The sequence below is a fragment of the Camellia sinensis genome, chromosome 14 (assembly GCF_055761805.1).
Source record: "Camellia sinensis isolate YWXY chromosome 14, ASM5576180v1, whole genome shotgun sequence".
In the NCBI taxonomy this organism is placed as follows: Eukaryota; Viridiplantae; Streptophyta; class Magnoliopsida; order Ericales; family Theaceae; genus Camellia; species Camellia sinensis.
Window position 1 is genome coordinate 33,275,779 of NC_138974.1, and position 22,769 is coordinate 33,298,547.

At 39.4% G+C, this 22,769-nt stretch overlaps 1 protein-coding gene across 1 annotated transcript; it reads right to left on the reverse strand.

Annotated features, from left to right (window-relative positions):
- Positions 1–13,111: 13,111 nt before the first annotated feature.
- Positions 13,112–13,474, reverse strand: LOC145806888 (uncharacterized). The gene has a single exon (XM_082904739.1). The coding sequence runs from the start codon at positions 13,472–13,474 to the stop codon at positions 13,112–13,114; it is 363 nt and encodes a 120-aa protein (XP_082760865.1).
- Between the last annotated feature and the right edge of the window lie 9,295 nt (positions 13,475–22,769).

Consider the following 22,769-nt stretch of genomic DNA (forward strand, 5'->3'; position numbering starts at 1 on the left):
CAAAAACTTGTTTGTGGTCTTGTTTCGAGGATGAGACCGAGTTGCAACTAGGGGGCCAGAACCGATCTAGGAAGGCCAGGTCGGCCAGATAGTGAAGCCAAGACAGGAAAAGTAAACTGATCAAACGCCCCAGTATTCTAAACCGAGCTAGACACTTCCTGTTGGAGCCGTGCAATTTATGCCGCACTAATCCTTGGACTTATTTCTTAATAATGCAGAACAAACTAGGACCGACCAGGCCCGTCCAGCGTTACTACCGGTGAAGCTCAAAGTCCGAGCAAACACTCAAAAAAATTTCACCGGGATACGACCTAAAATACCCCAATAAATAAAACTGGGATAGATAGGGAAGTACCGATTCATGGTGAATTCTCCCAGGGCACTGGCCAAGTTCCGTAGAGAGTACAACATTCCAGATGATGTCCACTTGGAGCTCGCCAAGAAAGGAGATACTCCCTGGGGCGAGCTGGACAAATGCCCCTTCACGGTGGTGTCCATAGTAGAAGGAGGCCTGCGCTTCCTGATCCAACCGCTGATCTACGAGTTTTTAAGGCAGACAAGGCTATGCCCAACCCAAGTCTCCAACAATACATACAAAATAAAAAATGGTGTGTTTGAGCTAAATAGAATACTCGGTCTGAATCTCGGCCTTGCCGAGATATTTCACCAATATAGTCTTAGCAAAAATAAAGGTGGGCTTTGCTGATATCTGAAGGTTAGGAAAGGCCGAGCCAAACTCATCGAAGGTAATCCAGACAAAGAAACCAACGATGACGACTTCCTGTGGGTGTCTGGTCGTTATGAGGACACCGAGGCGCCCATACCGGGCTGGTACATTAGGAAAGATTTTGGGAGTGCCGGTGAGCATCTTGGCGAATCATATTATTTTCTTTCTGAATTGGTCTTCTTATTGCTGATCTAACACTTGTCTTCTTTTTACAGAGTATAAGCTCTTGGCAGAGGATTACTCCCACGCTAACCAGGAAACTATAAGGGTTTTGTTATGTCATCCGGCTGAGGAGCGAGAATCACCAAAGCTGCTCGGCTTCGAACCGAGCTATCGCTACACGGCGCCGCGCAAGAGCAGGGTGACCGACTTTCTACGTGCACCATCTCCAGAACCAGATCCCAACCTTCCACCGATCAAATTGGTCCCTTTGACAGCCGAGCAAGAAATGGCGAAGATCCGAGCTATCAAGTCAATGATCACCAATGAGGTGAGCGACTCCCAGCCACCGAAGGCATCTGGGGGGACTTCTTCCACGCCAGCCGTACAAGAGGAAGGGGCTATGTTGGCTCTGGCCAGTGAACAAGCTGCGGGTCGGTCAAAGAAGAGACCGAGAAAAAATCAAATCGAACAACATCTGGCAGATGAAGATTCAACCGAGCATGCTTCAACCGACTTGGGGGACCAGACCAAACAACCGATCACGAGGCCATCCACACGATTCAGTGCCCCTCCAGTCAAATCGCTCAAGTTATCATACAAAGGCCAGGCTGTCTCCAATGCGGACTCAGTCTACGCAGACAAGGATTACTCTCTCGGTTTCAACATGACCAAGGGGCTGCTCCTTCCCGCCGACATGAAGAAGCACGAAGAGCTGTCCGACCTGAAGGTGCTCCGGTCGGCGGCAAAGTCAATAGTGTTGGTAAGTTGGCAGTCTCCTTGGTTTATCGAGTTGTTGCTCAGTTTTTCTATTCTGACAATCTTCATGTGTTTGCAGGCCGCGCAGAAGAACTATCTCACCCACGAGCGAATGATAGCTGTGCAAAAAAGTTTGCGAGAGGCCATAACCAATAATAAGGCCAAGACGATCGAGCTGAATAAACTGAAGGCCGCGCAGGAAGTAGCTTCGGCCGAGCATGACAGACTCGCTGAACGATTGGCCCGAGCAGACGAGGAAAAGCAGAGGGCCCTTCAAATGACCAAGGCTCGTTACATCGCCGAGCTGCGTAAACTCCGCGACGCCCACAAAGCCAAGAGGGACAAGGCGGTCGACGACGCCAAGGACCGTGGCTACACAGAGGGCGAGAGGATTTATGAGCAGCAAGTTCAGGGGTCCAAAGACATCTTTTTCCAGTGCGGTTGGAAAGCCGCCGTGGAAAAACTTGGCCTTGGTCAAGACGCCGAGGTGTTCCAAAACCCGCCCGCTGCCTTCATTCCGACCTACATGCAGGCGTATGCAAGCGCCATGCAAAAGAGTCTTATTGAAAGGCGAAGAAGGCAGCTAAAGCAGAAGCAACCACCGTGCAACCAGCTGAGCAAAATCCTTCTGAAGCTTCTGAAGGGGCCGAGGATCAAGAGGCCGAACAGGAGGTTGTCGCGGTGGTGGATGCTACGGCAGATGAAACCGATGTGGGAGTTGTTGAACAAGATGCTCATGTAGATTTGGATTGATCTTCTTCTTTTTTTTTTTGAATGTAACCGGGCTTGGCCCCACTTTTGTAATCCAACTTGCTCAATCAATGAAAACTTCAACTTTTTGCCCGCCATTTATCTATTTCTGTGCGATTGTTATTGTCTCGGTGATAATGAGCAAATCTTCTTCGATTTGAAATGTCTGTCGAATACAAGTTTCAGCTCAGGTGAGCAAAATCAGCTCGCACTACAACAAGTTGGGTCTTGAATGACGAAATTTTTTTTGTCTCCAAAGAGCTAATTTCGTCACTATAGATATTTGTGAAGAAATATTTTCGTCACCTGTTTCGTCATTGAATGTTTGTCACTAAAAACCATCGTGACGAAAAATAATTTCGTCACCAATGAATTTACTTCAGTGACGAAATTTTTTGTCACCAATATAACAACATTTTGTCGCCAAAAATTCTCATTTTCGTCACCAAATAGTTATTCAGTACCATATTTATAACTTTAGTTGACGAATAAATTTGTCACACATGTTGGTCATTGATGAGGAAATAATTTCATCACAGTAAGATGTAAAGGTGACGAAATTTTTCGTCTCCAAAAGTCATACATGGGTGACAAAATATATTTCGTCACAAATATATATATACGTGACGAAATTTTTAGTCACCAAACAACAAAATCAATGAAATGTTTCATATATAAATTACAATAAATTGTCACAAAAAATGTTTATTAGCGACGAATAGTCACTTTGTCATAATAACAAGTACAAATGACGAAAAAAATTTATCACTGAACTTGTTCCATATTTTGTATTTCAATTTAAATTATTATTTCACAAATATCCCTACTCATATCCCAATAGCCTTTTAAATGTACTAAGAAATCTACTAGCTATTATACACTACTCCACAAAATAATTCACTAAACAATTTATATCATAAATGAAAATATATCCATCAAACAAATTTAAAAATAATCCATTAAGTACAATAAAAAAAACCATCATAACAAATTCCAAAATGAACTATCGTGGAGTCTACCAAAAAAAATAACACTCAACTAGGTGTAAAACTAGAAAGTATCAGTTCAGGAAAAAAAAATTCAACACTTTGATCTTGATATGCAAGTATATATGCTTCTAATAAACGTCATCACAAATCAATCTGCAAAGAAAATAAACAAGGAAAACATTAATATATTATGAATTACATCTAAACTCATATATAAATAATTTTATTTTATAAACCAATTTAGTAAAAATGCATATAACAATCCAAAACTTCAAAGAGTTGAGGTTATCATTGATGATAAAGCAACACAGATAACAGAAGATGCCAAAAGATTGCAGGAATACCATATATCACTATCACTAATGCCAGAATATATTTAATAGCTTGAAAATATAATGTAGCATTGAGATACATTTGATTCATGACAATGGGTCGATGACTTCTTCAATGAGGTAAATTTGATCCGTGGAATTCAACACAAGAACCTTGTAAGACTTTTGGGTTGTACCATTGAAGGTCCAGACCGCCTTGTTTATGAATTTGTACCCAACAAAAGCCTTACTAAAATCTTCTTTGATAAGGAATCATTGTGATTTTTTATTTTTTATTTATAAACATGCTCATGTTTTTTTGGCTCTTACTTTGGTTTTTAATTTTGGTTGCTTTTGGCTAAAGATAAAATACTAAATTGTTTTAATTTTTTTCTTGTTTTCATCTTTTTGCAATAAAATGGGAGCAATACACATTTTTGCATTTCTTCATATATTTAGAAGAACCCATGTATCATTAGATTTGTGTAATTGAAGTTAATTGTGTAACTTGCATTACTACACAAATTAAAGGATCATTGAATTCACTTAAAATTGCAATTACAGATGTATTCATGTAATCATATCACATAACAAACCACGCAAACATGCTTTCCAAAAAACTAGACAAACATACTTATATGTTTTAAGAGTTTCCAAAAAACTCTTAACTAATACTGCTTTTACCATCAACTTGTCTATATGAGATTAATCATTCTCCCTGATGGAGTTTCACATTACTATGACCCAAAACTTGTAACTTTTTTTTTTTTTTTTTTTTGGTGTGGCTATATTATCATTGACAAAAGCATATAAAGCAAAATCTGAGATATCCTTGCACCTTCTTTCAATTGTATCTTTAAGTGGCGACACTCTTTTATTCCATATAGATAAGAACAAGACTCAAATTCTAAGCTGGAAGTAGCAGTTTGACATCATATTGGGAATGGCAAAGGGGCTTGCATATCTCTATAAAGGTTCTTAAGTGAAAATTATCCACAGAGACATCAAAAGCTAGATTAGAGAGACATCAAAAGCTAGGTTACAGAGACATCAATAGCTAGCAAATAATAGCTCTATCCATGTAAATACAAATTGTGTACACAATGAATCTAGCTTAACAACCAGAAGGTCCTTTCTATATGGCAAGTTCCTATTAATCACATCACTAACTTAGAGTAACTCCAACACTGCCTAGAAAAAATACACAAAAAAGTAAACACATAGTTTTGTCTTTACTTTGGTTAGTATGTATTTTCACTAGGGTCATGCTAAGTAAGAAGTAACTAATGAATCTATTTTCATTAAATACATCTTGAAACTTGTTAAATCTTAGTTATTAATTAGTCAAACTACTGTGCTTTAATTAGTATATACTAACCAACATGAGAAAAATAAAAAGATAAAACAAGCGAGACTTAACAAAAAGGCAATCTACGAGTTCATGGGATACCTCCTCCTCTAACTTCGTCTTTTTGTGCTTGAATTTCATGTTTTTGTGTTGTAATTTCTTCTTTTTGTGACTGAATTTCCTCCTTTTGCTCTTGTATTTCAAGAGAGTTGGCAAAAAAGGAAAACTATATCAATTTTTCACAAAATAGCCAGGAACTGAAGTGTTATGACTAGCATCAATTTGAACACAGTAGAAAGCTGCTTAGGAAAGTACAAAAGAAGGGGGGGAAAAATCATTGAAGCGTGAGAAAATTTACAACTTATTCAAGAACTCAGCAAAAAAATCACAGAAACTACAGCATTCACTATCTATGATAGATAAATGACTCCCGATCTAAGAACTTAAGCCATTCTTGTTAACTGATCGACCTTGATGTCTTGTACATAATCTACTAATACTAAGCATTTCGATGTTTAAATTTATGACCTTTTCACTACTGTCCAGTACCACTGAGACATGATAAAGTAATCATACCTGGAGATGGAATGCAACAATAATATTATGGATAAGGAGTTCATTGTTCGAATTGTTAATATCCTGTGCTTTTGCCCAAGCTTTCATCTGCAATGGATAAAAACACATTGGCATTAATTAGATGTCACTGAACAAGACTTGTGAGAAAATATTTTGGTGTCAAGTTTATGAATTTTGTTCTCCATCCCTCTTGAAATAGAGCTACATACAGAGCACATCTTAAGAGTTTTCTCACAAATAAACTTAATGAGAACATCTTTGACCCTCTTCTATATGAGCATATATTGGATATTTGGTGCATGTACCTTCTCTCTCTCCCCCCTCTCTCTCTCTTTATTTTTGTACCCAACATAGCAGTGCAACTATCTCCTATTCAAAATCCACTCAATTCCTAGGTAACCGCCCTACATCTGATCCATATGCAGAGGAACTATCACTATCGAAATCTGTAAGTAGTGTATAAGATTCAATTAATAAATGTATTTCACAATCAAACAGAAACCCTTAAAGGGCACTCGAATTACGGTGAATATAGATATACAAATACTGCATAATAACTAAAATTGATAACATTTACCACTTAAAGAAGAACCAGAGTCACCGCTAGAACTGCTGGAACTACTTGATCCACTAACATTAATCCTCTTATTTCCCGAACTCTCAACTGTTTTAGATTCTTTTGGTGCCTGTAATCGCTGGAGCCAGGTTCTGCAATGATATTAAGGTGAATAGTTCATTATCCAACTAATAGTTAAAGAGCCTCTGCAATAGTCATCAAACCTAAATTCAAGTCAGTAATTTACCATGCTTGCACAGGTCCAGTGAGACTAATTTTATATGCACTGTTTACTGTATAAAATACATATCTTTTTAAAAATCTATAATGAAAACTTTCAACCTCTAAATAACTTGTGTTGTCCGAAACATTCTGTATAACCCACATGAGGATGGTCAGAACTGCTCCTGATTCAAATTTCCTTTTTTCCTGAATCCTTTAGTCTGTCTTGCCGTTGTTGCCATTGCTTTCGAGTTTAGGAGGAAGAATCGACAAGGAATGACTTCAAATGTTTGAACATCTCTTGCGACTTCTCTGCATTGATTGCATGACCTGCATTCTTTATGATCACTAGTGTGTGTTCTCACCCAAATGGCTGAAAAAGTGAACGAAACATGATTCAATGAAAATGAATCAAGCCTCTGGCTTTAAAGCAATTCAAAACATTAGAAAATGCAAAAGCCCCACTTGGTTGCCAAGAAGACAAATGATATTAAAACTCGAGAAATCTTGCAAATAAAAAAGGTTACAAGCTGTCATTTTCTTTTCCTCCAACCTCTTGGAAGCCAGAGAGGGCCAAAATACAAAACCTTACATCTAAAAAATGTTACTAAAATCATAAAATTCTTTGTATTGACCTTTTTAATCTGTGTGCCAATTCCAGTGAAAATATCTGATCTTGATTTCCCTAGATTATTAACATGGGCTACATCATGGAGAAATTACGTTATTAGCGAGCCAATCAAACTAGTAACTGAGAAACAAAGCAGGAGCTAAATAATATGGTGACAGACAAAATAAGAGATACAAAAACTTGAGTTATCTTGGGAAGATCAGAGAGTTTTATATCCTTGTGCAATGCTTGGACCAATTTTTTTCTTTCTTGAAGGTATTTTGTACACATCACCTGCCCACACAGACTAATTCACAAAAGCAGTTTCAGGCAAACCAATATAGGGTAAATCCCACTTCCTAGAATCTTACCATGTGATAGTAAGATATCAACAAATTCACAAATTTAAGACTAGCAGCATTACTATGTGTTACAAAGTACAGAATACAGACTACAAACATATTATTTAGGCAAGCAAAGAAAATTACTCATCAAACATTACAAGAAGGAAATACTTTATGAAATGTGGTTAAAAACCCAGTCTTGGCATTTACCCGTAAGACTAAACACGAAGATTGTCTAGCAATCAAACCTCATTACCTTCAAAATTTGTAAATAGTAGCAATTTGTGACAATACAGAAGAAATCAATGTTAACCCATAGAATACATTAAAAAAAAAAATCAATTTTACAATGTAATGAAGGAGAATTAAAATGCAAGTCTTCGATTTGTGATGGAAATTTTTTCAAACATAACTCAAACTTGGTGAACTAAAATGACCCTTCACTCTAAAATACCCAACAATATGGCAATGTTTCACACAGGTATTTTATCAAACACAAGGGCTTCTACACCGTCTCCCTCTCCCAACCCTCTTATGGCTTCCCAACTTCTTCATTCCCCTTAGGAACCCCTATCCTAGCTGGTTACACTTTCTCTTCCGCCTCTTGAAACAGCCCCTCCAACCCTCTACTACCATAGATCTATTGCCTCCTTCCCTCTTATCCACAACCACAAAACTACTCTTTTTCTCCACCACAAATCCAAAATGCCTGCCCTTTCCCTTTCTACTATAGCACCGCTAGCCCTCCTCTCACACCGCACCTCCGTTACACCATTCCATCCCCACCACAGCACCACCACGTTATCGAAAACCCTTACCCCACCACTAAACAACTACGAGAGAGAGAGAGAGAGAGAGGCCATACCTTTGTGTGTTTTGCAAAAGAGAGAGGCCATACCTTTGTGTGTTTTGCAAGAGAGGGATGAGACAAAAACTGGAGCACCAACAAAAAAAAAAGGTAGGGGAGAATCAATAGGGTTTAGGGATGGCAATGGGGTGGCAATTAATTCCCCATCCCCATTTCCCTATAATTATTTTTACCCATTCCCCATTCCCCATTCCCCATCCTCTATGGATACTACCCTCTCCATCCCCTAATCGGTTTGGAATTTCCCCAACCCAACTTGACCCTTTTTTTTTTTTTAACCAAAGCTAAATATACATTTAATTTAATTTTTTTTGACTTAACAACAAAATCAAATACACATTAATTAATTAATTAAGAAGTTCATTTTAAAGTAATAAAATATATAATTTTAAGACAATCAAATAAGTTTTTAGTGATTGAAAAAAAAATAAAAAATTATATAATTGTTTTCATCTGATGGCGCCACATCACGCCACATCAAAACATTTTAAAAACAATAAAAGAAAAAACAAAATCTTACAAGAATCATGTAAAAGGGAGATTTAATATTAAATTAAATCAATAACTCAAATGTAATCAGGCCCAAATTTCTTACAAATTTTTCAATCGAATTTCATTGACATCTATATTTACAACACACTAATTCAACTAAAAGCAAAAGAAATAAAAAAAAATAAAAATAAAAAACAAAAGTTAAAAGCAACAAAAATTCTAATTCAACAATGCACATTCAACAAAAATTCCAATCCAACACTCCAACAGCAGTAGCAACACTCCAGCAACAGCAACATTTCATCAAGACTAATCTGTGCATAAGCCCTGTCAAGATCTGTTTGCACCAAATCTATACTATTAACGTGATAAGGCAGCACTCCCACTTGGTGGTGAAGCATGTTTTTGAAGCTCCGTCACATTTTGTATTCCCAAAAAAGTCCAAAAAAATATATTAATTCATTGTCTGATTTTTTTTTTTTTTTTCTTTTCAAATCACTTAAGATGAATATGTAACTTGATTGATAGATGGAATTATATCACTAACCATCAAGTCTCTCCCTTTTTTATCTCTCAACTTCCAGTCTCACTATGTATTTAACTCATTATCTCTCTTCTCACACTCTCATACGGTAAGGTAATGTACGGTTAGGATTATTTTTTAATTATAGTATATAAAAACCCAGAATTATAAAAACCAAAAATAGATAAAATCATGCTCACAGTGCAAGAGATTCTCCTAGTACAGAATAGATTCTCCTACTAACAAAATGACTGAACGGAACATAAAGACATTTTCATATTCAAGTTCTAAACATCAGAAAAAAAAAAATTCCAAAAAATATACCTCATTTAAGTTAAGGTAAAAAACACATCCTCTATCATTCATCTTAACTAGATCAAATCAGTGATGCCATCTAAATGTTCTAACTCAAATCTGACTTGGTGTACTAGAAAAATTAGAATTAAGCAATGACATTTCACAAAGACAAATGAAGGAAAGATAATAGTAATAGTAATTCTCATTCTAGACCAGATAAGTGATGATAAATATAATGTCTCCCTCACATTTTGGCCATGTTTGATTGGTTAGTCATTTACTAATGAACTCTTCAAAATAAATCAAAAACCCTTGTTCTAATGATAATAGTAATAGTACATCACTAATGCTGAGCTACTGTTTATTACATTCTGAGAACGGGTTCATATGTTAATGGAACAAGTTCTAAATGTCTCAAAATAGTTGATACAACCATCAGGCACAGTGTTATCCAATGCAAGTACCTCCGAATCAGCCATATGGATACTAGAATTCTAAATATTAGTGTCTCAATTGAAAACTATGTTCCTGATAGTGTTTACACCTAATATAGCAAAAGAGCTTTAAAAAATAAAATAAAATAAAATAAAATAAAAAACTAGCTAAATGAGAATGTGGCTAAATCAATTACATGTCTACAATCTTGGGGAAAAAAATACCCTCACAACTCTCATTATGATCTAAAATCTGCAGTAAAAAAGGTTCTCTTTGAATAAAAGACAATGAAAGAAAATGAAAATGACATGCTTCTGGAAAGATGAGGACAACTTGTCTGATATTAAAGATTGGGATGAACTGTCTCAGCCATGTAGAACTTTGTGGTTGTAATTGTTATTGCTTTGTCCATGTAGTAATGGCCATTTTATTAATGAAAAAGATGATGGCAAAAGTATAGATGCAAGGAACAATACCCATTCTGATTATTTGGACTCTACAAAGGCAGTGAATCTAGAAACAGAACCAGAACCAGATTTAGCTCCAAGGAAAAAAGGTAGGAAACCTGTATATATATATATATACAGGTATATACATATAGATTTTTGTGCTACATCAGTTGAAAATCAAAGTAACGCCATGAAAAAAAGGCCTCTTAAGATGGGGGAAAAAAAAAAACCCATCAAAAAATCAAACCCAAAGATTAAAAATTGAAAGCCCTCAAAATTCAAGTATCTACCTATAAATTAAATGACTAATTACTATTCTAACAATTAGCAAAACCTGATAAAGCCCTTTTGTTTACAAGTCACAAGAAGCTAAGTACCAATTCAATTAGATTGCAAATCAATCAAAACCCATCAAAATTAACCAACATCCATTAAAATTAAACAACCAAAACCACAAAATTCAACAAAGCCACCTGACAATTAAGCGTGGTAGGGCCATGCCTGGACCAGAACACATCAAGCAAGGTCTCATAGCTACACTCCTTGGGATCATACTGAACCCTAACGACCTCCGAGTGGTTCGTAGTCCCCGAACACACGTCGTTGTAAGAGGGGTCGTGAATAGCCAGAGAACAAGAGAGAACGAGAGAGAGAAAGAGAGAGAGAGAAATGAGAGAGAGTACTCACCAATTTGGAGAATTGTGTTAAGCGCCAACGAGATCGCCGGAGAACGATAGAACTCACCACGCTGGAACTCTGATCTGGAATGGGAGTGAGAGAGAATGAGAAATCAAATGAACAGTATGTGAAATGGGAGTGAGAAATCCCAAGCTGTGTCAAAACATATGGAGAAATGAGCAGTATCCATTTCCCGACCCATTCCCCGATGGATAATTAAAATTAGATCACCGATTGACCCGATGGATAGAAAAATAGGAAACCCACGTATTTCGAAAATGGTATCCATGGGTAGCCATTGGGTATGGTTTTTGTTGCCATTCCTAATAGGGTTCCTCTTTTTCATTACTGCCAAATTTCAAAGTTCCCCCATTCAAGATTGGTTAGTGATAAAATAATTGTCATTAAAAATTTTAAAATATTAAAATTATTGACCATAAAAATATATTTCTCATTAAATAGTTTTAAAATATTTAAAATTAAAAAAAATATTTAAAATTATTGATGATAAAAATATATTCCTCACTGATAATTTTATAATTGGTGACAACTTTTTTTCTTACTAAAAATCTCAAATTTTTGACGCCACCCAAAAAAAATTAGAGGGAAAAATCTTTAGTACGAAATTTAATTTTTCTTCACCTAAAAATAAGTATTTATTAAATTTCGTTACCTATTATTTTTATTTTGTATTATATGTAACAAAATTTTATAATTCGTCACGGATTATTCTTATTTAGTGACGAAATATTTTTTTCACTACTTTTCGTCACCATAAGTTTAGAGAGTTAATTACTTGTGTTTTTGTTTTGAGAGAGAGAGAGAGAGAGTGGGGAGAGAAAAATTGATAAACAAAAATAAAATGGGAAAAAAAAGTTAGTAGTCTATTTTTTCCATTACCACCCAATATGTTAAAATTTTTCCTCCAAAATTGGTGACAAAATAATTTCCTCACTAAAATGTTTCAAAATATTAAAAATTATTAATGATAAAAATATATTTCTCACCAAATGGTCTTAAAACATTTAAAATCAAGTTTCTCAAAAAAAATATATATATATACAAAATTATTGGTGACGAAAATGTATTCCTCGCTAATAATTTTATAATTGGTGATAAATTTTTTTCTCACCAAAAGTCTAAAATTTTGGCGCCTCTCAAAAAATATTAGCGGGAAAACCTTCGGTGACGAAACTTAATTTTTCCTCACCTAAAAATAAGTATTTGTTGACAAAAATAAATTTCGTCACTTATTATTTTTATTTTTTTATTATACGTGACAAAATTTTATAATTCATCACAGATTATTCTTATTTAGTGACAAAATTTATTTTCTTCACAACTTTTCGTCACCATAGGTTACTTTTGTTGTAGCCCTTACACAAATTGGGTAAACGCCAACTTTTATGTCGAGCGAGCAAAATCAGTTCGGCCCTTCTGCAAGTTGGACAATATACCGTCCTTTCACTCGGGCGAGCAGAGCCAGCTCGGCCCTTTGGAAGTTCGGCAAAATGCCAACATTTCACTTGGGCGAGCAAACTCAGCTCGGCCCTTATAAGTTGGGCAAAACGCCAACATTTCATTTTGGGTGAGCAAAAATCAGCTCGGCCCTTACAAGTTGGGCAGAACGCCAACATTCCATTTTGGGCGAGCAAAAATCAACTCGGCCCTTATGAGTTGGGCAAAATGCCAACCTTTCATTTTGGGCGAGCAAAAATCAGCTCGACCTTTATGCAAGCTAGGAAGAACACCAACTGTTTGTACGGCCTGTCTCCACACCGGCGAGGAAAAATCAGCTCGGCCCAGTGCAAGTTGGTCTCCTTGCCCCTGGCATCCATAGTGGCCCAATATCCTTATGGTGTCATTGTACAGAAACACATAATATAAGAAAAAAGTAGGGCTATCTTTCATTACATGTCAGCGATTTACATCAAATGCCAAAAGGCTAAAGGTTCAAAAGGCTAAGGAACAAAAACGATTACATTTCAAACGTGAAAAATCTTAAGATTAGCTGCATTCTATGGTCTGGGGATAGCTTTACCATCGAAGTCCTCCAGATGGTATGCCCCTTTACCTGCAAGGCCAGTTACCTTATACGGTCCTTCCCAATTTACACCGAGTTTGCCTTCGTTAGGGATCACCGTGTTACCCATTACCTTTCTCAAGAGCCAGTCTCCGATCTTGAATACCCTTGGAAGCACGGCCTTGTTGTATTTCTTGGAGAGCTCTTGTTGATAGGTTGCTATGTGGATTAGAGCCCGTTCCCTTCTTTCTTCACCTAGGTCGAGTTCCAAGGCCGCTGCTTCATTATTCAAGTTTGGCTGAAAACTTTCAGACCGGATGGTTGTCATGCCGATTTCCAGTGGGATGACGGCCTCCATGCCATAGGCCAAGGCGAATGGTGTTTCTCCAGTCGAACATCTCGGTGTGGTGCGGTATGCCCAGAGCACATTGGGAAGTTCTTCAGCCCACTTCCCTTTGGCTTTCTCTAGCCGCTTCTTCAGCCCGTCCAGGATGGTCTTGTTTGAGGCTTCTGCTTGATCATTTGACTGAGAGTAGGCCGGTGTTGAGTTATAGAATTCAATCTTTAACTCTTCGCAAAATCCACGAAAAAGTTTTCCATCGAACTGAGTGTCATTATCTGAGATGAGGGCCTTCGATATACCGAAGCGAGTGATGACATTTTGCCAAACGAACTTCTTCACATCATTTTTCTTTATGGTTGCCAATGGCTCCGCCTCAACCCACTTAGTGAAGTAGTCGGTAGCAACGATGAAAAACTTGCGGTTGCCCGGAGCTGTTGGGAGTGGTCCCACAATATCCAACCCCCAAAGCGTGAACGGCCAAGGACTTGTAAAGGGGAGCAACTCTCTGGCCAGCTGGTGGATTTGGTGAGCAAATTTTTGACATTTTTCACACCTGCGAACATATTTCTGCACGTCCGCCTGCATGCACGGCCACCAATAACCTTGGGAAATCGCTCGGTAAGCCAAAAACCTTCCCCCAATATGGCTCCCGTAGATGCCTTCATGAATCTCATAGAGGAAAGCTTCCACCTTGTCGAGGTGGACGCACTTTAGATACGGCCCGGCGAAACACTTTTTGTATAAGGCTCCAGAAGGAGAGAGCCAAAACCGTTCTGATTTGGCCCGGATTTTGTTGGCTGCCTTCTTTTCTGCTGGTAGAATTCTATCTTTTAGGAAGGCGATGATGAGGTTCATCCAGGATGGTCCCAAGTCGGTGCAGAGTACCTCGGACACTTCTAGTTCCTCAATGCTCGGCCGAGGTAGGAATTCTATCATCAAAGGATTGGCAAAAGCTGTTTGCGTGGATGCAAGGCCGGCCAGTTCGTCAGCAGTGTTGTTTTCTGCGCGGTTGATTTGTTCTACTCTTATTGTGGCGAACTTTGTGATTTTTGCGCACACTAGCGCCTGATATTTGGCCATTCTTTCGTCCCTGGCTTCATACTACCCAGAGACCTGATTGACCACCAGCTTGGAGTCGCTGAATACCATAAGAGCCGACGCTTTCATTCTTAATGCACTTCTTAATCCGACAAGGAGTGCCTCATATTTCGCCTCATTATTGGACGCCGAGAAGCCGAGCGTAATTGTTTGCTCAATAACCAGCCCGTCCGAGGAAGTCAACACGATACCCAGCCGGTGCCATGTCTGTTGGAGGCCCCATCGACGAAGAGCTTCCACATCTCGTCAATGACCAACTTCCAGCAGTCTGATGGGTTTTGGGAGCTTCTCAACTCCAAGGTTCCGATCGGTTCATTCTGGTCTCTTTCCATGTCTCGGTTGGGCATGTCTTTTAATGAGTTATCCGGCATCTCCACTTTGGTTTTCATTGGCCCTTCTTCCATTTATGATCCACCACTTGTCCTTGTTACTTGAACCGTGGGCTGTGCCGAATCCGCGCTAGCCAAATCAACTGGGCAAACCGGATGTATTCCAGGGGCAAATTCCGCCACAAAGTCCGCAAGAGCTTGAGCCTTGATTGCAGTACGCGGTTGGAACTTGATGTCGTATTGCCCCAATTCTACGGCCTATTTCAAAATTCTCCCTGTAAAGTCTGCCTTTTCAAAAAGCACCTTAAGTGGAAACTTGGTTAGCACAATTATTGTGTGGGCATGAAAATAGTGTGCCAGTTTTCTGGAAGCCATCATCAGGGCCAGGGCCAATTTTTCTAGCGGCAGATATCTTGATTCCGCTGGAAACAAGGTCTTGCTTACATAGAAGATGGGAAGGTGCTGGGTACCTTTAACACGGACTAGGATGGCGCTCACCGCATGTTGAGAGACTGCCAAGTAGAGATACAATTCTTCGCCCGATTTTGGTGTGACTAGGATAGGGGCTGAGGAAAGGTATACTTTTAGATCCGCCAACGCACGGTCACATTTGTCATCCCAGAAGAACTTGGCCTTCAAAGTTTTAAAGAAGGGCCTGTAACGATCTGAAGACCGGCTTATAAATCTGTTCAGCGCGGCTGTCATCCCCGCAAGATGTTGCACGTCCTTCGTAGAGTTTGGGCGCTCCAACTCTTGTATCGCCTTGATTTGGGAAGGGTCGGCTTCAATTCCTCGATTTGTAACCAAAAAACCCAGAAACTTTCCGGTTCCAACTCCGAAGGCGCACTTTGAAGCATTCAAACGCAGCTTGTGATGTTTAAGTGTAGCGAACATCTCCGCTAGGTTGGTGAGGTGTTGAGACTTTTCCTTGCTCTTAACCACCATATCATCGATGTAAGCCTCCATGGTGCGGTCCAGAAGGGGAGCGAACATCTTGGTTACCATTCTTTGAAAAGTTGCCCCAGCGTTTTTCAGTCCAAACGGCATGACTTTGTAACAATACAGGCCTCTTGGAGTGGCGAATGAAGTGATCTCTCGGTCTGGTTCGTATCTAGCTATCTGGTGGTAGCCACGATCTGCATCCACGAAGCTAAACCTCTGATGGCCAGCGGTTAAATCTACCAGCTGATCGATTCTCGGGAGGGGACAACTATCCTTTGGACACGCACGGTTGACCGTCTTATAATCAACGCACACCTGCCATTTACCATTTTTCTTCGGCACCACTACCGTGTTAGAGATCCACCTCGGATACTATACTTCTTCTATCGCATCTGCTTCTAGCAGGTTCTTGATTTCCTCCGCCACTATCTCGGCATGGTGCAAGGCCGAGCGTCTTGTCCTCTGGATGACCGGTCGTGCATTTGGGAAGACATTCAACTGATGGCAAATGAAGCTAGGGTCGATGCCAAGCATATCGTAAGGCGTCCATGCAAAAGCTTCTATGTTGGTGTCACGACCCAAACCCGCCCCTATAGGTTTAGCATCGTAACCGGCCAGTAATCCTTGGATTATAGAAGGCCTCTGAACTGATTAACAGAATTAAGGGGGCTAGCAGAAGCAAATACATGAATATAGTTGTCCAATGAGCTGTGCTGACTTAAATGAAACAAAATATTTAAAACTTTATATATATATAGCCAAAAAATCATTTCCTCATCATACCCACACACTTAGCAATAACATCTCAAGTACAGCCAACAAAACTAAGAACTCTCATGTACAGAAACAGTAGAACCTTAACACAGGACACTCCGGGAACCTCCATGTGAGGCGCAATAGTTGGCTGACAACAGGACACAGATCCAGACAAAGCCTTCAGGCTCAATCTCTAGAATGCCCACTTATACATATATATGCACACAGTGAGCTAAAACCCAGTGAATAACATTAAGGTAAAGAGGTTAGTGAACGAAATCCGAACATTTCATAAGCGTAAAACAGATCATAACATAATCATTCTCGTATCTGAACATAGTAATGGCACATCCCGTAGAACACATCACATAACGTCTTCCGACTAGAGTAATCGGTTCCGGATACCGATTAAACACATATCACCACAATGAAGTGGCTAACGAGATCTCGTAATCAAATGTATGTCATGGACCTGCATTTACATGCCGTCCCCCATGACTTGAGACTATCTATAGATGCCATAATAGATTTCAATCATAGGACATTCGTTCACGTAAACAATATCATTTCAGAAATCATAACTTGACATATCACATTTGGAACATAATTCATATCAACATATCTTTACAGAAATGTTACTCACAGTGGTTTCCTGTAAATGGTCAATCAACCCTTGAGTCTTGACCTACAATCACAAAATACATAACACAAGCATACCTTATCATTACACATTTATGTGGCCATCACGGCTTAGCTTTCATTACGTTGATTCTTGTTCATTCTTAGCACATTGCTTAAAACACATACACTTGTAGTCTCGTAACTTAGTACATTCTTTACTTAGTGTGTTTCTAATCCATAACCTCATTATCATGGCTTAAGTAAGTCTTAGGAATGCCTAAGATGCAATGAGGATGCCAAAATATGAGTTGAAACACTTGGTAAAATTTTTTGAAAATAAGGTCCCCGCCCGAGCGTAGCTTTCCTCGCTCGAGCAAACATGCAAACATGTAAGGGGTTGCTCGAGCGTAGATTCCCTCGCTCGAGCAGTCTGCAAAAACATGAAAATTCTAGGAGCTTGCATTTCACGCTCGAGCGAACTTCTGGTCGCTCGAGCAGAAGTGTAAGATCACAGAGTGGTCGCTCGAGCGTAGAATCTGTCGCTCGAGCGTGGATGCAGAATCTAGAATTTTCAGATTGCACCTCCAAGCTCAAAACTCGAATTCCAATCTTCAAAACACATCTCTTGGGCCGCAAAACTTGAGATAACATAGTAAACTTGTAAAACATGATGAATTAAGGATTATTTCATAAAATCATGGCCCAAGAGTTTGCCAATAGCTCACAATTTCAACTTAAACTTTAAGGATGTTTCATGAACACAACATGCATGGATTTTTTTTATCTTGAGCTTCTCAAAACATGATCAAATACCACAGAACAACTTGAAACTTGATGATTTCCCATAATTAAGATGAATTTCAAACATGCGTGAGAAAATTCTTGGAAATCATGCTCAATTTGTAAAGGAATAGACATGCATGCATAGTATGATCCTTCTACCATCTTATTTAGCTCAAGTTTTGCTTAACTCAACAAAATGTTCATGAATTCATCTCTACAATACATAATCTACATGAACTAATAGTCAAAAGCTTACCTAGAATTTTGAATTACTCTTGTTCTAGCACAATCTTGATGAGTTCAAGCCAAAGCCTTCAATTCTCTTCAATTTCTACACTTTCTCTCTCTAAAGGTGAACTCACTCTCTCTCTAGAATGAAACCTCAGGTTTTGGCACTAAGAGGTAAAAGAATTGAGCTCAAAAATGAGCTTAAGGGTCACTTATATAGTTATGATGATATAATGCATTAACATTAGGCTAACCAAACACAACATAATCAATCGTTCTGAATCAATTTTTAATAAAATTTGCCACAAGGTTCTAAAAATTCCAAATAACACATTCATGCAATTAATTTCGATTTCAGATGCCGATAAAGCTTTTAATTTTCATATTAAAGCGGATTTCACAACAGATATTACTTCAAGTAACAGATAGAAACCCAATTAACTTACAAAATACATGATAAACACATGGTTTATTTTAATCCCCTCATTAGCATGTTTAATTACGGATTAGTAACTAATTACGGATCAAGGTTGTTACAGTTAGAAATCAAGAAGTCGACATATTCGAGTTGCTTAGCGCTGGACAAGGATGATCCCAAAAGAAAGAACTTAGTTGGATCGTTCTCGTCGATGCGCACCTCCACCAAGTCTTCAACTGATTTCTCCTCGGCCTTTCTTCCCACATCCTCCAGGACTTCATTTCCCTACGGACCCTCTATCATTTGAACGAAGCCTTTGGCAGCTCGGTTGCTGTTCAAGGCAACGAAGCACTGTTTTGCCATTACCTGGTCTCCCCAAACTTCTTCTACCTGCCCGGTTGGCGCCAGGAAACGCAGAACCTGAAGGTAGGTCGACGGTACTGCTTGCATGGTGTGTAACCAACCCCTGCCCAAAATTAAATTGTAGGTCGATGGGACTTTAAGCACCCAAAACTCCACTTGCTTCGTGACTGATCCTGTTTTGACCGGCAGTATGATATTTCCGATCGGCCATTCTGGTTGAGAGTTAAAGCCAACCAATGGAGACGTGGCAGGGGCCAAGCCCTTGTCCTCCAACTTCATTTGTTTGAACGCGTCATAGAGTCCAAATCCAGCAAATCGTTTTGAGAAAACAGATTTTGAAAGAAGTGCCAAACATGGACTGCTTTGCCAGATACAGAGTCGCCACCTAAATGTTTTATTTTGGGGGAATTTAGGAAACCCTGACTCATTTGCCTAAGGCCACGTGTCCGTCATCACCAAAGTTGCCTCGGCTCGGGAACTTGGGTACGATTGGGGAAGGTCACTTCGTGAGCACCCCCACTCGCCCGATCAAAGATCGGCCTCTACTAATCATGATATCTATTTTTGAAAATATTATGCGTTCTTATTCCGGTTATTAGCCTAGATTTACTATGTGATGCGCACAGCATACAAGTATAGACTGGATCGCCTGAATTGAAACAAAACATTTCATGTTTGTTTGTTTTGAAAATGGTTTGATGGTGCTACCCGCAAGTAGGCTAAGACATGGACTTGCCATCCTCAGGTGAGCTTAGAAAACATGATTTTGCCACTATCTAGTGAGCTTAAAACTCGCATTTAATGAATTGTTCCAATCCAAATAACCCAACCTTCACCCACAGGCACTCAAGCAGTTATATCACATAAGCAATTAGCCTCATTGTAAGCATACTATCATGGCAGTCACTCACACGCATGCAAGGATGCTAAAGCGTAAAACTTACCGAGTACTCCAAGCCAAAACAAAAGCTAATTAGAAATCCATGCATGATCCTAATTATACAGAAATGCCTAATGCAACACATGCAAAAGTGCAACTATAGCAGGCTCGGCTATTCTAGACATGGCATATGAAATGCTACAGCTAACATGTATTCAGCTTTGGAATTGAAAATACAATGCAGTTATTATGATGCGCCGAGCCCGGTGCATGCAAGACAGATGAAATGAATGCAAACATGCTATCATACTGTATGCTAATTGAAACATGCCCTAATCTAACCATCATAAGCGGGTAAATAAAAGGGAGAAAGACGTGGGGTTGGAAGACATACATCACACACACGCACACTTATTACAACATTGCCCTTGCGCAGAGGGTTCGAATGAATAATATACAGTCCCAAATAAATAATTACAGTCCAAATAAATACAAAATCCTAATTAATTAACAAATTAAACTAGGAAGGTAGTAAACTAGCATACAAGCTAGGGACTACCTCGACTCTGCTCTGGATGATGAATGATGCATGTTTGGGTTGCTTGGCACGGAAATCCATCGCGATGCCCCAATTAGCCTCTGTTTGCAATTGATGCCGGAATGCTGCGCAAGGCTTTTGAAAGCTGCTGATTTCTGATTTGCTGCAACAGAGAGCAGGAAAGGGGCATGGCAATGTATTTTCACATATGTATGCTTGACTACTCTTCAGGGAGTGTAGTCCTCGATCTCCGTGCCACCAATCACACATATCAATGCATAATGGCCGAGGAGTCGATTTGCACGACTCAATATGAAATGAATGCACATATAAACACGACAAGACCTAAACCCCATCATGGATAATCCGGAGTGTCGATGACTGGGAATTGAGACACGTTCCGTCACTCGAAGTACGAAACGTCCCTCGTTTCCCGTGCTCGGGCTAACTCCTATCCCAAGCGCAATGCAATATACATGACATGCATGAATGCAACTAATATATAACCTAACATGCACAATGCTATGAGATGGCATACACAATGCACGATGTAACAAGGCATACACAATGCTCTAACATACAACCTAGCATACGCAATGCTATGAATCGAAATGGCATACACAATGCATAATGGACTTACACCAACATGAGTGGACCTCAGCCACACTCACATCAGTAGCCATGAGATGAAAATGAGACTCTCGAAGTACGCGCACGCATGCACGCAAACCGAGGACCGAACCTAAGCATAACATGCAACTCTAACAAGGCATGGCAAGGCATGGAATATGGTATGAAAACATACGAATTTCAGCGCTGAAATATGTTACAAAACAGCCCCGAAACATGGAAACATGGCACCCGATGCATGGAATGAACCCCGAAATTCGAAACTAGGCACATAGAATGACTTTCAGCTACACAAAGCATGCATTATTTGATCATGAAGCATGAAGAAAGATGCAAGACAGTCCCAAAATATGCATATTTTCAATTTATAACAAGTCCTAAAAATAAACACAAATAGGGCTAACCTATCATGCAAAAATGGCCCCAAAATAGAGATTAAACACAAAGGGACAGAATCTGGCCCCAAATGGCAAAGAGCCCTTCAACAAAGTTGAAGAGGGACTCAAAATATGGCACTTTACAGTTTACATCAAGCCACGAAAATAATCACAAATAAGGCCAAACTACCATGCAAGAAAAGGCCTAAAAGAGGGGTAAAGAGACAAGTGACAGCTGCTGTTCCCAAACAGAGGAGAGCCCTTCAAAAATATTGAAGAGGGGCTCAAAACAAGATATTTCACAGTTTATGTAAAGGTCCAAAACAGCTCACAAATAGGCCTAAAATACTATGCAAAAATTGGCCTAAAAGAGAGATTAAGAAGCAAGTGATAGAAGGAGGACTCAAACAGAGGAGAGCCCTTCAACAATGTTTAAGAGGGTCTCAAAACAAGCTATTTTTCAGTTTATGGAAAAGTCCAAAACAACTCACAAATAGGCCTAAAATACTATGCAAAAATTGGCCTAAAAGAGAGATAAAGAAGCAAGTGACAGCTGCTGTTCTCAAACAGAGAAAGACCCTTAATCAAACATGGAAAGGGGCTCAAAATATGACTATTTACAGTTTGGGTCGAATCCCAAAAAAGCAAGAAACCATGGCTTAGATACAAAGAAAAATGAGGCACAAAATAGGGAAAATGGGACTCACCCTTGTAGACCAATGGACCAGCAGCTCCTGGACCAAGTTTGGGAGCTCTTCACCTCTGGAAAGCAGCCTCAAGTTGCTAGAATGGAGGATGGAGGCCTTATGCTATGGGTTGATGTAGAAATGGTGTAGGAGCAAGGTGGTTTTGAGGCTTGGAGTAGAGAGAGAGAGGTTTAATGCCAAGGCTCCAAAACAATTTTTGTAACCCCTCAAAATGCAGCTGGGGGTGCTGGTTATATAGGCTAAAAAATGGAGGAAGGGGGGGAAATGAAATTCAAATTTCCCCCCCAAAAGAGTCCCCCTCGGATACAGGATCTGGGGGGAAAAATAGGTCAGATTTGTAAGGAACCAGGTGAGGGAGTCATGGCCGGCCAGGTTTTGAGGGTTCAGGTGGCCGGCCGACCACCTCCCATGGCCGGCCGACCAAGGGCCAAAAGGGGTAAGCAGAATTACTGGTCGGCCACCTCAAAAAGATGGCCTCCCATGTGTGCACAACACAACTATGTGGTTGGAACCCAGAAAAAGTGAACCAGGAGAGAGAAAAGACCAATTTTTAGAGGGGGTCAAAAGGGTCAGGCACAATTACTGGTCGGCCACCAAATATTGGTGGCCTCCCAGGTGTGTACAACACAAATATGGGGTT